The sequence below is a fragment of the Abramis brama genome (assembly GCF_963993115.1).
Source record: "Abramis brama genome assembly, chromosome: 25".
Classification (NCBI taxonomy): domain Eukaryota; kingdom Metazoa; phylum Chordata; class Actinopteri; order Cypriniformes; family Leuciscidae; genus Abramis; species Abramis brama.
Genome location: NC_139987.1, coordinates 8,162,632 through 8,180,762, shown reverse-complemented (window position 1 = coordinate 8,180,762; position 18,131 = coordinate 8,162,632). Strand labels below are relative to the sequence as shown.

General features: G+C 35.6%; 3 protein-coding genes across 4 annotated transcripts; 1 reads left to right on the top strand and 2 right to left on the bottom strand.

Annotated features, from left to right (window-relative positions):
• Positions 1-498: 498 nt before the first annotated feature.
• pcyox1 (prenylcysteine oxidase 1) lies at positions 499-6,915 on the bottom strand. Its single transcript, XM_084104403.1, has 7 exons — positions 6,806-6,915; positions 5,234-5,378; positions 4,108-4,314; positions 3,213-3,387; positions 2,898-3,109; positions 1,874-2,026; positions 499-1,310 (listed from the first exon to the last, which is right to left on the bottom strand). Exons 2-7 carry the CDS (start codon positions 5,343-5,345, stop codon positions 640-642), a joined length of 1,530 nt encoding a protein of 509 aa, XP_083960529.1. The 5' UTR covers positions 5,346-5,378; positions 6,806-6,915; the 3' UTR covers positions 499-639.
• Positions 6,392-9,032, top strand: fam136a (family with sequence similarity 136 member A). Of its 2 annotated transcripts, none has more exons than XM_084104405.1 (4): positions 6,392-6,966; positions 7,093-7,225; positions 8,462-8,602; positions 8,688-9,032. In XM_084104405.1, exons 2-4 carry the CDS (start codon positions 7,139-7,141, stop codon positions 8,874-8,876), a joined length of 417 nt encoding a protein of 138 aa, XP_083960531.1. In that variant the 5' UTR covers positions 6,392-6,966; positions 7,093-7,138; the 3' UTR covers positions 8,877-9,032. The 2 variants fall into 2 exon arrangements, with proteins under 2 accessions (XP_083960531.1, XP_083960532.1); XM_084104406.1 differs by having other exon boundaries at positions 6,914-7,001.
• Positions 9,033-9,747: 715 nt separating this feature from the next.
• On the bottom strand, positions 9,748-17,781 carry gmcl1 (germ cell-less, spermatogenesis associated). The gene is made up of 15 exons (XM_084104346.1): positions 17,550-17,781; positions 16,935-17,121; positions 15,241-15,364; positions 15,047-15,143; positions 14,841-14,938; positions 13,193-13,305; positions 13,048-13,113; positions 12,889-12,973; positions 12,101-12,191; positions 11,889-12,029; positions 11,635-11,704; positions 11,478-11,553; positions 11,253-11,398; positions 10,541-10,628; positions 9,748-10,451 (listed from the first exon to the last, which is right to left on the bottom strand). Exons 2-15 carry the CDS (start codon positions 17,108-17,110, stop codon positions 10,308-10,310), a joined length of 1,515 nt encoding a protein of 504 aa, XP_083960472.1. The 5' UTR covers positions 17,111-17,121; positions 17,550-17,781; the 3' UTR covers positions 9,748-10,307.
• Positions 17,782-18,131: the final 350 nt, after the last annotated feature.

Here is an 18,131-nt window from a genome sequence, read left to right as displayed (position 1 = left end):
ACTCTGCCAAATAATTATTTTGTAGTCTCTATGGCTTTGTAGTCTGTGAAACATGCTGATTTACCCTTAAGTGTTCTGTACAAAGTGAAATTGTATAAATCTATTGTTCAGAAATCTATAATAATAAAGATACCAGTAAAAATACTAGAATAACTATTAATTGCAAATTTTTTTTGCAGTGAAGTTAAGTGATGCTACCTTAAACGCCAGGCCACTGCTAACGAAATCATTAATGAATCGCAAAACAACTGACAAATTTGATCAGATATATATATAAAAATCTATTAATTATAATTATAGTTTATAATAATATATAAATTGTATGTATATAATATCATGTAAAGTATATTTGTAGTACAGATCAAGTATTTACTATACTGAATTGAACTTATGTAATGATAAGATTCTTCCACATTACGGTAATGAGAATTGTGGGGTGAAAGTGCTTAATTGTACTGAAAATAAAGTTACTAAAAATGGGTGAAATATAATTTCTTATTTTGGGGGCGAAATATAAAGCAGATATTTCTTTATGAGATTCACCAAGAAAAAAAAAATCATTTTCAAATAAACAGCACAAAATCCAATCTCTCATCTCCATGAGAGAGTTTATTGCTTATGAAGCGCCCTGCTCTTCTGTCAAAGTTCACCTCTGAGTCGGGTGTGCAGATCCTCCTGGTCGATTTTGCCCGTCTGCTGGAACCAGCGGTGGTGGGCGAGCAGGGCCAGATTACGGCCCGAAATGGCGCTCATCTCCATGGCACTGGCCGCCCACTCCACGGCGTTGAGGTAGTAGAGGCGCTCGTGGAGGATGAAGGGAGGCGTCCTGCGGTGCGGCGGGTTGTAGGAGGGGTACGCGAGCCAACGCTTCTCCGACACAGAGTCCCAGGACAGGAAGATTTGCTGCAGATGCTGCTGAGAAAGAGGCTGGGACGAGAAGATCTTCCAAACTTTGCTTTGGCTGGCAGGGCTTGGGCTGTAGCCCTTGGGAATCTTCACCGGGCTCAGAGAGCTCAGGCTCAGGATGTCGACGGCTTTGTTATCCAGCGTGAGGACATCAGATACGAAGAAGTCTTCCGGCTTGTCTGTGGTGCCCAGGAAGGACACATTGAGCAGGCCGTGGACCAGCGTAGCCACCGTTTGGTGGTAACGGCCGGGGAAGTGGGATGGAATGGGTGGAGAAAAGCCTGAGAAGATGATGTCAGACATGCCCTGGTGGAGAGGTGTGGCGACTACAACTATGTCGTACATGGAGTGGGCGGCACCAGACTCACCAACGTAGTTCACCTCATAGAAATTTGTGACTGAACCTGAAAGGCAAAAAAAATTAATAAAAAAATTGGTAAATATGATCAGACTGTAGAGACACATTACCATTCAAAAGATTTTAACAATTTTTTTGTCTCTTATGCTCAACAATGCTGAATTTATTTGATCAAAAATACAGTAGCATTAATACTGTGAAATATTACAATGTGTTTTAAAATTTAATTTATTCATGTGATGCAATGTCACATGATTCTTTAGAAATCATTGTAATATTCTGATTTGATGCTCAATAAACATTTATTATTATCAATATTGAAAACAATTGCGTATGCGTAAATTTTTATAAATAAATAAATACATAAATAAATAAATACAAAGTTCAAAAGAACAGCATTTATCTGAAATAGAATATTTTGAAACGTTATTAATGTCTTTACTGTCATTTTGAAACATTATTAATGTCTTTACTGTCACTTTAGGTCAGTTTAATATATCCTTGCTAAATAAATGTGTTAATTTCTTTGAAAGAAAATCGTACTGACCCCAAACGGTAGTGTACATACTATATAAAAAGATTTACTATAATGTTCATAGTGGACTGTACCAATTTTGGATGGTCTCATCTTTATGGAGATGCCAGTCACACGAGCTGGAACAAGCTCGGCTTTGCTGTGGTACAAAAGCCCGGAACAAACCAACTTATTCCCTCCATCCACTGCCCACAAACCTGACTCGGCTCCTGCTAGTGCGACAGCGCCTACAAAAGGAATACGCCATATTCACACACTTCTGTATGCATTAAATCAGTGTTTCCAAAATGCTTTTGCTGTAGGACCAGATTACACATTAGACAACAATATTATACATCAGATTACACAGATATGAAGTGTTGACCAAACGCAACAACAAATTTGTGGTACAAAACTAAAAATGCAAACTCTGCTGTTACATAATTACAGCACATGGTCTCTATGGCATTTGAAAAAAACAAAAAAATCTATTTGACAGTTTTTTTATTTAAATGTATGCTTTGGTTTTTACATTTTTAAATGTATGTTGGTTTCATATCATTTTGAAAAACTTTATATAAAAATAAAACAACTGAAAAGGGATAAATATAATGACTAAAAATGTCATGTGGTGTAACCGAATAATAACATATTTTCCTTACACTGCGAATACTTGAGTGTACACACCTTAATCATTATTTTCAGAAAAGTTTTAAATACATTTTTCAATGTAAAAAGTATATTTTTATTAGAAATATAATGAATCATAAATTTGTAAATCTCATTAAGTTTTTGCAGAGTCGCACCACATGACATTCTTCAACCTGAACTAACTTTGCCTTGTCATAAAAAGGTCAAATTATCTGATATTTTAAGAGACAAACTGACCTTGACAAACAGTCATATGATTTCCCTGCATGTTTGCACACTGGTTGCACCAGATGATTTTGATTTGGCACAAACATCAAACATTCAGAGTATTATAAATATGTTAATGCAGCGGCTATTTACACTGTTTAAATAGCAATAGATTCCATTTACACAAAAAAAAATAGTGTTATATGCCCACTTGTTATTAATGCTGAAAGGTCACAAACATACTTTATAGTATAAACATACCTGCAAATCCACTGATTCGGACACTTTGGCCGTAGTTGACTCGTGTGATGGGTGCTACCATGTCATTGAGAAAGACCTGAGAGAAGCCCTCGGCCAGCATGGCCTCCTCCAGCGTCTGATTGACCAGAGTGAGGAAACCGTCTCCACCCATAGCATGCAGCAGCTTCTCCACGCTGGAGAACGAGTAGCCAAACTGCTGGTACTGATATATCCTACACAGAGGACAGAAGGGGACAATGAAAGGAACTTAAGAACTTACTGGTCATAATCATTCTATTCCTCACTAGATGAATTAAGGCGGCACGACAGACAAACCTCATAAACTTGTCCATTATGCCCTCCACCCACATATTCATCCGAATGAAGTGGAATCCATATCTCCAAAGCATGCGTATGAAATTCACGATGAACCAGTCGCTCTCTTCGAAGGTCAGCTCCTTCCCGTCAAATATCGCCAGTTTAGAAGATACATCAGCACGAGGTGACAAACCTGATCAAAGAAAATGACATAAGATAGGGCTTTTCACACTTAACCCGGGTTGTCGTTGCTCTAAACCCTGCTTTTAACCCCAGGTTAAGGAGAGTTAGCGTTTTTTACCCGGGGTTATGAAACCCTGGTCCGGAGCAGGGTTAGCATCGCTTTTGCACTGTTAACTCTCTAATGCGGTGCCAAACGTGTGAAATGATCTGGTGTTAGAATATTACAGCTAGATGCTTAGCAACAGACAGCCAATCACATGCCTCATATGTTGGTGTAAAGAAGGTTTTGATTCTTAATACTTGATAGCAATGTATACAATTAGATTTTATATAAACCGATGCTGTGCTCGTCCAATCAGTGACACTGGCAGTGCAAATATGCAAATAAGGACATTAACCCAGGGTTTAGGAATGTACAGTGTGAAACGACATCTTGTCACTACAATCTAAGTCTAGGTTTTTTTCATAGATATTGACATGGTTTATAAGAAAAATAATTTGTTAAAATGCAAGATTTATCTCTCATTTGAAAATGTATTAATTAGTTGATGTACATTTTAGAATATAAAATTCTCTAATTTTCCCAGGGTAAACTATTTCAAGTGTGAAAAGCCCTGAAGTGACACACTTTAGTTTCCCCGATTAAACTGAAAATATCCAGTTGTTTCGTAGAAGGACATCATAAGATTTCTTTAAACAGAAAGATCTTGAGAGGGAAGTGGACACTGACCGAGTCTGTCCAGAAAGTACTTCATGTGCAGGTTAAGGGGGTGAATAATGGATCCCCCCGTCTCATACTCGTATCCTCCAATGTTCTCAGTGGCCAGACGCCCTCCGACAGTCCCCGCCTCAAACACTTCGATCTTCACTCCCGGCCCAAACTCTTGTCTTAAGAAAAACGCTGCTGCCGTGCCTCCAATACCAGCCCCAATTATTGCTGAAGAAGAAATGGACTCTTAATCCATCAGATCCCACCAAACACTCCCATTAACCCTATAAAGTCTACGGTCTCATATCTGATACATGAATTTCTAAAAGCCTATTAATTAACAACATGAGAAAAACTTTGCTGAAAAACCTGTTGTACACAATTTACTACATGCATTTTCATTTACATGCACTATTCAGAATTCAAATGTTTTAGCAAGTAAAAGGCCTTTTAATGTAATTGTCTTTTTGCTGTGAAATCTTTCAAAAAAATTATCAAGTAAAAAGAATAATTTTATATTGCTATTAATATTTCAAGATGAACACTTACTGGACTGAAGCAGGTTTATTTAATTATCCATACGTATTTTCTTAGAAAAATGTGAGAATCAAATATGATACATCAGGCTTTAGAAGAACGTCTATTAATATATCTCTCAATCATCATTGTATTGCATTGCATTATATGTTTTTGCCCACAAAATAATTTAATTATGTAAATATTATCTTACTAAGACATGTTATTATTAGATATATAGAGTGAAAACTGATATTTATGTGCATTTTATGCAAGTAGTCTGCTATACTGGTTTTACAAGCTATATACATTTTGACCATATAAATAACATATGCTCAGTTTGGACTTCTGAATAAAACAGGTGTTTTTCTCCTCCTCAAGTGTGACCTCAATATTTCTCACTATATCATCCTATATGAGCCATAAAAGCTTGGTGTAAAATCAAAATCAAATATTATACGAAATCTAAAACACACATGCAAACTTTTTGTTTTTAGATTTAGGCTAAAGGTTCAATAAACTGTTCCATTTAAAATTTGAGTTTTCTGACTATTATTTCACTGTAGGTCTTTAAAGGGTTAAAAAGTCTCACACCTACTAAAATAAATGAATGATGTGAATTTGACCATACCGATTTTCTTGGGTGGCTCTCTGACTTCAGGAGCAGAGGCAAAACCCCTGCGTCCTACTTGACAAAGCCCGATGAAGAGGAAAGCCTTTATCGACAGGTGTCTCAGAGCCATTCTAGGGATTTAGTGCTTCACAAATAATAACATCTGAAAAAGAAATGGCACAGGTAAACAAGGCATTTACATGAGATCATAAACTTTTTCATTTAGGAAATGTACTTTGGAAGAAGGTGGATGTTCGAAATGTCTTCACTGACAGCAGTGTTTTATATCATCTAATAGAAAAAGTCAGATTTTGCTTTACAAAACAAATCATGTAGCTTGCTTCCAGATTTGCATTTTATTATCTGGTTGATAAAATATGTTAGAGAAAAATATTCTATGAAGGAATTTTCATGAATTTGCAGGGATGTCAAATGCAACACATTTGTGCAAATTGTATACGAAATTGAATACTTCCATTACGTACTATATAGTAGGTGAAAAACAGTATGTGAAAAAAGTAGTATGTCTGAATTCAAAGTTCTCTGAATTCTGAAGTGTGCATAAGATGGACACTTTACTATCCCATTAGGCCATGAGAGAGGATTTGTGAATGGCATTGAAGCGACCCAACTGACGCTGGTAGGTCACATGATAATGACAACATGGAAAATGTAGTCCAGATTACTGCACACAATCATACCACACACACACTCATACTATATATATAGAATGTACTTTAACGGTTGCGAAGTAACTACTTATAACTAAAAAAATTACCAAATGTGATGTCTAACTGAAGCAATTTTTGCTTATTTGTATTAGTATGTCTGTTTTTATTAATTTTGAGGAATACTGAATCTGTTTTTGTGCCAGTGAGATTTACATTTAGTCTAGCACTATTAACCATCATGTTCACTCAGCGCACACAACGCCTCTGCACAACTCCAGTTTTCTCTCAACATGGGGACAGGAAAGCTGTCAGTCAATAAATATATGAAAACAAATTATCTTGCGTTACTTGTTTGAAAAAGTAACTTAGATAATTTGTAACGTAATTTTTAAAGTAATGTTTTACTAGTAAATTGAAAAAGTAATCTGATTACGTACCTCGCGTTACTTTTAATACGTTACCCCCAACACTGGTAATGAGAAACAGAAAAATATTTCCATTACTTGTTCTTTTCATTTCGTCCATTTTTAAGGAATCACTTAACAATTTTTTTTTTTTTTTTTTTACAGTCTATGATTGACACGCGCTTTTAAGACTATTTTCACCTGTGAAAACGAATCGAGACTCTTGCGTTCAGTTCAGTCGCGTTGAGCTCCGTCTGCTCTTGAACACAAGCATGGATAAACCCAATTTACAGTTTCGACAGTCTGCTAATAATGTAAGCTGTAATAAAAATGTAAATATTTAATCGATAGCATTGATAAAAACTGCTGTAGACAGAGAGGACAAAGTGCAGTTAAGTCTAATCGATTCAAAACAAATTAGTTAAAGAAGTTAAACTACTTAAGACTTTCACGCCGACATTGTCATGCATGTCACGTCCAAGTTTACGCAGCTGTCAAAACACCATACATCTCACCTCTGTAAATCTCGCTTTGAGAAGTTAAAATAATAAAGTGCGTGAAATCCAGAAGCCGCAGATTCGTCCTTTGAAAGAAGAAGTTCGGAACCGGAAATAGGAAGCACTCCATGGCGGAAGTGGCGTGAATATAGTGGCAGCATGCTTTGGTGTGGCAGGAGGTGACCTTACTGTAGTATTATTGAAGCATTTTGGTGTCAGTTCAAACAGTTGCATTTGTAAGGTTTCAGTAGTGGTTTCCAGGAGTTGTTAGTAAAACGTGTTCGTTGTGATTCATGGCTTTATAGAGTCGCTGGTTAAAGAAGAACTGAAGCAGTGGATGTGAGATCAGGAATGGCAGAGGCTCAGCAGGCTCGCGTGCAGAAGGCAGTGGAGGACATGGTTCAGAGTCTCGAGAGAGATCACATCCGGAAGATGCAGGTGAGGATGAGGATGATGAGGAGGAGGATGACCTTCAGATTCTTCAGAAGTAACTGATCTGAGGGACAAGATGATATGATAATGAGAACACTGTTGCTCTTTGTGGCTCAACATTCATTTCAGTTTTTTATTTAAATGATATGAATAGGAATGATTCATTCAATGTTCAACAATATTGTTAAAATGATTACAATTTAAAATAACTTTTCTATTTTATTATATTTTACTGTAAGCAGCCATTTTCAGTATCATTAGATACTTGTCACATGATCCTTTAGAAATAATTATAATATGATGATTTGATGCTCAAGAAACATTTATTATAATTATCAATGTTGAAAACAATTTTTGCTTAATAATTTTAGGGAATCCATGATGAAAGTACAAAAGCATAGCATTTATTTGAAATACAAATAATTCAAATAATTCAAAGACATATAAATGTCTTTACTGTCACTTTTGATTAGTTTAATGATTCATTGTTTTTAAAAAAAAAAACATATATTCACACATTAAAAGTTTGGGGTCAGTAAGATGTTTTTATTATTAGTAGTACTATTATTATTAAGAAATTAAAGCTAATACATTAAATGCTAATACATTAATTAAAGGAATACATTAAAATTTAAATCAAATAGAAAACAGTTATTTTAAATTGAAATAATATTTCACAATATTACAGTTGTATTATGTATTTTTGATTAAATAAGTGCAGCCTTGGTGAGCATAAGAGACTTCTTTCAAAAATGAGCGACTCTTTCACAACGACCCCAAACTTTTTAACTAAAAAAGTTGTTAAAACTTTTTAATAGTCAATTACATACAATTATATACATGTAAAATGAATTAATATTAATATATTATTTATATACAATGGATTATACAAAATATATATAATGTTAGTAATTATAATTAATTTACATTTTTATGGAATATTGTTACAAACCCTTTTAGTCTAGACTGAGGGAATAAGGCGTGTAACATTAAAATATTGAACGCGTACTGGAAAACATCTCGCACACAAACCAATCTAGTTTGAGTAAAGTGATACATTTATTACAATGAGAATCAATATGACAAGGACACCTCAAAGTAATTGATTACATAAACGGCTTATACAAACCAAAGAAAAGGTTCACAAAAAGAAAGAGGTAAAGAGAAAAGAACTAGATTGTGCCACTTATTAGTCAGATGTTGAGCAAGTAAACGTCTGCTAACACTGAAATGTGCTCTCAGGGCCGCATGTTCCACTGCAGTGCCGAGTGTTGTGAGCGTCCCGGTGAGTCCATGAACCAGGTGCACCAGTGTATCGAGCGCTGCCACACGCCGCTGGCTAAAGCTCAAGGACTGGTCACTAGTGAGCTCGAGCAGTTTCAGGTCAGTCGTTCTGTGAGATCATCATTTACTCTTAATCTTCCAGCTGGAAGAGCGTGATGTGGAAGAACTCTTGATTCACCCACAGGATCGTCTCTCGAGGTGTACGATGCACTGTAACGATAAAGCCAAGGACCTGTTTGACTCCGGGGCGAAGGAGCCTGCCGTGCGGGCGCTGATGGACAGCTGTGTGAGCAGCTGTGTGGACGAGCACCTGAACCTGCTGCCCAGTGTGACCCGCAGACTGAAGGACAGCTTGAACTCAATACCTCAGTGAAGAGCAGATTATGGCCGAAACTCATCGGTTTACTGTGAAGATGTGCTTTTCGAGAAGGTTGCTCTTTGCTGTCAGCGTATTGGCGAGTGGCGTGTGTTGATTACTGTGTCTGTATTGTTTGTGGCTTTTGTACAGGCAATAAATGTGACAAATCAACTTGCTGTCTGTTGAATGTGTCCCGGGGAAACAGAAAAAAACATTTTGATGAAAGAAAATGAATTCTATTTTTAGAACCATTAAGACGTTTTTTTGTATTGTTAAGTTATTTTTATTATAATAAAAAATATTTGTAGTAAATGTTTATTATAATTAAATTCAAGGCATTATGTTTTATATAACATGCATAATTAATATATATATATATAATATAGTATGTTATTATATATATATATATATATAGCATATATTGTTGTATATATATGTGTGTATATAAAATGTATATGTATATTAATAAATATAACACTTGAATTGAATTTTTAATTATAATGAAAATAAGGTGTATTATTCACACACACATATATAATTTTATTTATATATATGTTATATAAAATAAGTTTTTATTTTTAATTATACTTTTAATTCTAATAAATGTTAACAAATATTTTATTATAATTAAAACATATACATAAAATATTTACTATATATTTATAAAAATAAATGCGTCTATATATATATATGTATTTTTTTTCCACATATATAGCTATAAGATTTATATATACACGTATATACAAATACACATCTTCATAGTATTAACTTCTAAATTAAGTCTATAATAATTAAAATGATTGAAAATGTTCTAGGCCAGTTTTATTACTGCACTGAAGTGAGAATGAGATGTTTTTCATACTGGATAAAAAAAGTGAACAATTCCTTCTGTCAGTGCTGTTTTAATGTACATCTCATAAGAATTTCTATCATATGATCCTTTGGTCCAACAATATTTACATTTCACCAAAAACACTGTGTATAAATTTTCATTGGACACTTGTGGAAGTCACTTGAAATGCCCTGCTGGTAAACCAACACATGCCTGTTCAACCATCACTGATCCTACATCAGCATGCATTGACTAAAACAACAACTTCTATCATGTTAGCACCAATTTCAAACGACTGGAACAGTAAAAAAACAATATTCAGTCCTTTTTTTTTTTTTTGTAAAGAAAAAAAATGTGGGAATGCCTGACCAATTAACAACCAGCCTAACAATAACAATGAGAAATGTTTAAATATAAGACAACTTCCAACAAATAATTTACAAACAGAATCAAAGAGCACTCACTCTTAGCTCTGATACTGATATATAGTAAATTATTTAAAAGGCACCTGACTATTTACAAATTAAGGATACAAATAAAATGAATGAAATAATATACATGAGGTTAACAGAACATAAATAATAAAAAGAGGCTCGATTAGAGGCGGTGTTGGGTCACGACACACAGCGTGCGCTGCTGCTCTCTGGCTCCGGTGTGTCGCCTCTCCTCTCACTGGACGGAGAAGTGTAGAGGAAGTTACAGCACACATACAGAGGGAAAGACAAGAGCCGGCTGTCCAGGTTCATCACCACATATTCCTGTCAATGCGACACAAAGAAGTACTTCGGTCAAGTCAAGGAACTGGAAACAAAATGATTTTATATTTGAGGTTATGATGACAGAATACCTGGTCTTTTTCAAGGGTCACAAGCTGGTAGCCGGTTGACCGGCTGCAAACCACTTTTCCACTGCTATCAAAGGAAGCAAGGCGCAATCTGAAAAATAAATAAATAATAATCGTTAAATACTAAAGTAAAAATATATTTGATATTTTAAAAAATGTATTATTTATTTAAATATTAACTTTAAATAATTTTCAAAAAGAATGAATTATAAAGTAACTGAAATTATTAATTATATAATATTAATTTGAAAAATAAAATAAAATAATGTTTTCCACCTTGCTTAGTACCATATTAAAAACTGATTTAAAAATACATTTAATATTTTTTGCTATTATTTAATATACAATTTATTATTAAATATATTAGTTACAAAATAATTAATTAATTCTAAAGTAATTTAAATCATTCAATAAGTTAATGAATTTATAAATTATTCAAAGCATATACATATATTCATTTTTAATAACATTAATTATTTTCTATAAATGTTTTCTAGATAAATAGACAATTTTATTACTAAGAAACAATGTCCATATATGTACAGCATGTACAAACATATACACATTGTACAAGCAAACATTATTATTATTTGTAGTTTAGACCGTCTGTAGGAAGATGTATAAGATAAATTGCTATATTATAATACTCATTCCTTCATAATGTAACGCAATGTAATATAATATGAGAAAAATAAGCAGATGTGTAACAGCTCACCGGTACGCAAGGTGGCGTCGTGGCTGTAAGCTGACAGCGCCCCCACATGGCTGACTGAGGGTGTTTCTCTTAAAGATTATGAAGCGATTTGTGTAAGTCACCAGCAGGTCAAAACCATAATTGAACCCCGTCCATCGCCAACAGTACTGCAGAGACAACAAAAATACATACATGTTAATCAAAACAAAAATATGCAATATACTGTATAGCAAGAGTTCAACTCACATCTCCATCTTTGGTCAGTTTTCGTCCACAGCGCATGCTGTTCAGCTCAAACTCCTCTTTATTGGCCTCTTGTGGTCTGTAACCATCACATTCACTCATTTGCAATTCAAACCACATGTTTAATGTGTAGCAGTGCAGGTGTTGGACGTTCTCTCACCCGTTATCATTATCATGTTCTGTCCTCAGCATGGCGAACCACTGCTGTTTGTACACGGTGCTCAGCCACTCTGATAAACACACAAGAGGAAGTCGGGTTAATATATATATGCCCCACTAATATCCACCTCGGATAACAATGGACCGTTTCAGGACAAGATGATGCATACTGCACAGAAAAATAGCAAAAGCTTTCTCAAAAATATTTAATCTGACTGGATTCATGCAAGTTCTGGAAGTCAAGAGGAGAGTCACCGGGCGGTAGGATGTTGTCCCGTTCCAGCATGCGGGCGGAGGCCAGGTCATTGATGATGTACTGCAGGCGGATGAGTCGGAAAACGGGCACGAAGGGCATCCCGTCATCTGAGCTCAGAAAGGGCTCCTGCTCTCCAACCTCTGTGTACGAGTGTGGCAGTTAGAGGAAGATTATAGAAATGTGTTCAAGCATTTGTATGCGTGGAACGTACCACTTCTTCTTTTACAAAGCCAGGCATCTGCATCGAGCAGAAGCTGTTTGATAGGACCATCCCAGGATGGATTAAGCTGCAAGAACATCCACTGAAAAACAGAGTTAAAAAATAATAATAAGATGTGATGTAATTGCAGTGCACCGCTAAAAACACAGACTTAACCCTATAAAGCCTGACATTCATTCTTTAAAAGTTTGGAAACATTAAAAATGTTTTATGTTTTTGAAAAAAGTCTCTTATGCTCACCAAGGCTGCATTAATACAGTAAAAACAGCAATATTGTGAAATATTATTACAATAAAAAAAAAAAAACTGTTTTCTATTTAAATTTATTTTAAAATGTAATTTATTCCTGTGATGCAAACTTGAATTCTCAGCATCATTCTAATATGCTCCAGAAACATTTATTATTATTATCATCAATGTAGAAAACAGTCAAGTAAAAAACAACAACAACAGGTCCCTTTGATGAATTATATATAATATAGATATATACACACACACACACGTGTTGCATCATATTTTAAACCAAAATGTTCTATAATTAATGTATGAAATATTAAGATAGCACAAGTTGTTTAAATCCACTAAACATTATGTTTAGAAATATCAGTAACAGTATAAAGTGTATTCTTTTTTTCTCCATATATTGTTGTTCTTTTGTTATTATTTTCTCACAATCATCAAAAATATATTTAAATGTATTAAATTTCCATCTACTTCCTGAAGCATGTTTAAACCACCAGGGGGCATAAGACACGTGGATCATGTGCCACATCACCTACCTTTTTCAGTGCTGTGTAGACATCCATCTCCACTTGCATTACGAACAGATCGGAAGACTGAATAAGTTGTTCCATAATTTTCACCCTACACACACATACTAAATGAGACCAAACATTTATAAAAAACGAAACCTTCAGATGCATAAAGTAAGACTGTACCCGAGCTCCTTCATGAGGTCCACGTTCTGATGCGTCATGAGGTTATTGAGGAGCCACTCTAAACACCTGCAGTGCACATGCAACATGCTCATTATGTCACAAGAGTGGTGGAGAATAATGAAGGGAATCAAACCAGACTACTGACTTCTTCATGACGGAGTCCAAGCCGTACATGGTGGCTGAGTTATAATAGCTGCACACGGTCTTCACATTCACGTTCTCCTTCATGGTCTCTCCACACTGCTGGATCAATCCATCCTGGGAAAGACAAAAAGCATATCATTAAGGATGACACTAGAAAGACAACCTGCACCAGTGATTAAAAAGTGTAGTTGGTGGCTATAGGGGTGTTGCTATCTGGTTGCTAAGGTGTTTCTAGGAGAGTGATTCTGATTGGCTGTGCATTTGTCGCTTTCTGCAGCAGTGAGGATTTTTTCTGCTTGTATTGACATTCCAGTAGTTCAGATTTGTATTGCCTTGTCAACGTTTGCACTTGTTAAAAACACAATAATTATATTATAAATATAAACTATTATACATTTTTCAGATAAGCTCTTTACAAATGAAAAAATAAATAAAAATTGGGGTCTGTTTTAACAGAAGTCTCGTTCTCACCAAGGCTGCAAGTATTTGATAAAAACACACTAAAACGGTAATACCGAAAATTATTATTACAATTTAAAATAAGTTTTTTGTTTGTAATATATTATGAAATTTAATTTATTCCTGTGATATAAAGATGAATTTTCAGCATCATTACTCCAGTTTTCACTGTCACATGATCCTTCAGAAATCAGATGATTATTATTATTATCAATGTTTAAAACAGTTGTGCCTAAATAGTTTTGTGGAAATCTTTTGTAACATTTTAAAGGGATGGTTCAGAGTAATTTCAACCCAGGGTCCTTTGCACAATGACCTCGAGCCATACACCCCATCCCCCCCAGAAGCTTTTATTCCTTTGGTCGAACATTATTAAAGTTAGAGCTTATTTAGAGAAATCAGCCGAATGGCTTAGTGCAGGCGCTAATGGATCCAAGGTTGTATCTCGTAAATTACGCCACTAATAATGCCCAGAATGGGACCAAACTTCTACATTAGTACAAATAGGTTCTGTACTCATAAAACAAGGCATTGGAAAGTTTGTAAGTACATCAGGAGTTTATCTAAATAACACTTGCCTGATGGCTCATGTTAACGCTAACCCGGGCGTCGAGGTCACTTCCGTGATTTGGGAAAAAAAGCTTCTGGTGGTGTGTGTGTGTGTGGGGGGGATGGAGGGGGTGTGTTTGGCTCGAGGTCATGGTGCAAAGGACCCTGGGTTGAAATTACTCCGAACCATCCCTTTAAATGTCTTGACTATCACTTTTGATCAATTTAAGGAATCCTTGCTGAATAAAATTACTAATTATTTTTTTCTTTTTTACATACTAAACCCAAACCTTTGAACAGTAGCTCAATAACACATAGACATTATAGTTATTAAAATCAAAGTGAAACTCTAAGACAGCCATACATTCATTAAAACTTTCGCTGAAAAATTACAGCATAGATGGCAAAACCCATTCATACGGATATGTCACTATGACTATCAAAAGTAATTCTAGTGGATTAGATAACTTTACGTAGGTAACAAGTTGATTAGAAGAAATCACAACCACATTTTTGGAAAGCAAAAGTTTGCAATAAATAAAAATGTGTGCACATGATCAAAAATGTAAGATTGGGCACGCGACAGAGAAATCGCATATCTTTACGGATCAGACGCTGTTTTTAACCCTAGACATACTTACCAATTGAAGCATACAAGCAGCAGCGAGAATATTAACAACCCGACTTGGTTTGATCAATACGTCATCCCTGTAGAGTGACCCGAAAACCACTTGCAGGGCTACAGATGGAGAAGAAAACAAGGTCAGGATATGAATGTTTGGGGTCCACAATACAAACACAACAACTTAAATGTGTTCATTGCATCAAGGCGGTGTAAAATCCTCACCCTCAGTGTCAATATTTTGGTCTGGGATCTCAAGCTCAATAACCATCATGTTAGACTCCTTCCAGGATCCACTGAACATGCTGGAGAAATAGCCAGACTGTTTCCAAACAGGAAAATGAAAGGGGGAAAAAAACATTTAAATCAAAAGCTAAATGAGTAGTCTGTTATTAGGAGAAGTGAACAGCTGGACCAACCTGACACAGGTATATTTTATGCAGGTTCCACTCCTGCCCCAGGGCACGGATCTGGATGTCACTGTTTTCTCCATTCAGGAATAGCGTCTGGTAAATGTACTTAGAGGTGCTTTTCAACTTCTTCCTGTCCGCAGAAAAAAAAAAAAAAATTAGACATCTATTAAATACAATCAAACAACACTAATTAATGTGACAATGCAGGTATCACCTGTTACATTTATATTTCTTTAAAAGAAAGAAATGAATACTTTTACTCAGCAAGGATGCATTAAATTGATCAAAAGTGACAGTTAAAGGAGAACTCCGGTCAATTTTAACATTGAGCTCATTTTTTTGTAAATTTGGAGTGCTGTCAATACAGAGAACAACGACAAAAATCGGTGTTGCCTACACCGTGTTATCCTCTTTTTAAAATTTGCACCCTGTTGACTTCAATGGGGCAAGTTTTAAACCTGCTTTTAGCCTCTTAACATCCTTGATGTGTCATTACAAGTGCACAGCCAATGTGAGTGATTCCTTCAGAGTGAACACGGTGAATCTGACTACAGTAGATGTGAAAGATATGAATAAAAATGAAGTTAATTCAGCCAGCGCACATACCTGTATTTACATCCTGTTTTCGGTCGAAGTCCATAGTAGTCGATTGTCGAGTTCACGCAGTTAGTTAGTTACCTATGATCACGCGCGTGAACTCGACAATCAACTACTGTGGACTTCAACCGAAAACAGGAAATAAATACAGGTATGTGTGCTGGCTGAATTAACTTCATTTTTATTCATATCTTTCACATCTACTGTAGTCAGATTCACCGTGTTCACTCTGAAGGAATCACTCACATTGGCTGTGCACTTGTAATGACACATCAAGGATGTTAAGAGGCTAAAAGCAGGTTTAAAACTTGCCCCATTGAAGTCAACAGGGTGCAAATTTTAAAAAGAGGATAACACGGAGTAGGCAACACCGATTTTTGTCGTTGTTCTCTGTACTGACAGCACTCCAAATTTACAAAAAAATGAGCTCAATGTTAAAATTGACCGGAGTTCTCCTTTAAGACATTTATATTTCAAATACAGTCAAACTAAAATTTATTCTGACACCTTCAACATTTCTCACATTATCACAGTTTATTCGCTATAGTTTAGAAAATGGTAATAAAATATGACAAGAACTCCAAGTTATTAAATCAGTTGATATTTCACTGGTTTTGGCCATGCTTCTGTTAGACTGCCTCACACATTAATTATGTTGAATAGCGGTCAGCTGTTAAATTTAAGTATTTAAATTAGTATTTAAGTATTTAGACAATTAGATAATACCAATTTAGGTAAACCAATTTACAAGTAATGCTTAATGTTGTTCAGTCTGTGGTGTAAAAAGGTTGCATTAGCAAATAAAGAAAACATGGCCAGGTCAAAGTGTCTGAATAATTTTTGGTCCCAAATTTTCATAAATTTTACTGGTACATAGCTACTGAAGCTGGAGTAATGATGCTGAAAATTCAGCTTTGCAATCATATGATATTTTTAAATATATACAAACAGAAAACAGTTATTTTAAATTGTAACAATATTTCACTGTATGTTTGATCAAATAAATGCAGGATTGTGAGAATAAGAGACTTCTTTCAAAAACAAAAACTTCTTATATCGACCGACCCCAATCTTTTGAGCGGCAGCGGTGTGTGTATTCTGACCTGCGTGGCGTGTCCAGCTGGCTGTCCTCTTCCTCCGGCTCGCTGTCACACTCACAGCGGGAGCTGCGTTTCCTCTTCCTGCACTCACAGCTGTGTCTGTTTCCAGCGCACTGCCTCTCCAGGGCCTCCTCCGGGCCCCGGGCCGACGACTGGAAGCGGCTCCCGAGTGAACCCATGATTATTCAGCCTACAGACACACACTACTCATTTAGTCATGTAACTAAACTGCTTCACAACACCACTGACCTGGCATGACAACTGTACAACCAATGCATTTTAACTTGGTACCACTTGCAGAAAGCCCAAACATAATTCAATTTAAGCACTGTATGGATGTCAGGGCATGAAGTCAGGTGACAGGTGGAGAGTGAGATCACTTTCCACTGCTTAATTTACTTAGCTTGCAATATCTAAAGTTATTTTGCCTAAATTTCATTTTGCAGTGGTTTCATTTAGGTCCTGTGAAGCTCCAGTCTTGGTTTAGTACAGAAACAGTGACGTTATGCTATCAGAATAATTATTTCAACATCAAGAACTTATTATTTTTCCATAAGCTGTGTATTAAAGTCGTGTGTATGTTAAGAACCATAAATCTGGCCTCTTGTAAACACTCACCACACGCTTCTGCCTCTCAAAACACTGGACACACCCTGGAATCTGCTCCTCAAGCGCTGCGCAAATGCATTATTAGGCGTGTTATGAACGCATATTATGGCTGTTACAGCATCAAAATCGGCTGTTTAATGTATAATGAATTATGCAGCAGTTTGAAACAACAGCAGACTGCTAAATAACAGACAGAGGTATGTGTCTCTCCTCCACGTCACGGCTGTGTGTGCTGGTCATCGGGCGCTGCTGCCCCTGCTGTCGCGGAGACGCTGCGACACTTTCCGCACACTGAAAAACAACACTATTTTTTGTTATGAAAACGTTATTTATTTTTTAAGAAAATAAAAAAGACAGACTGTTTATATTCTTCTATGTCATAAAAACTATATTATTTTACTGCAGTCTTGTTTAGTGTACTTATATGTTGTGTTGACATTTTGTTTATCTAAGTTTTATTATTTAGCGTTCATCTCAGTGGTTAGTTGTCTCTCTGCCTTGTATTATAAATGTGCAATAACCATAAAACGATAAATATTTTGAATTAATTATTTATATAAATCGATTAAATTATTTGAAACGCTTTACACA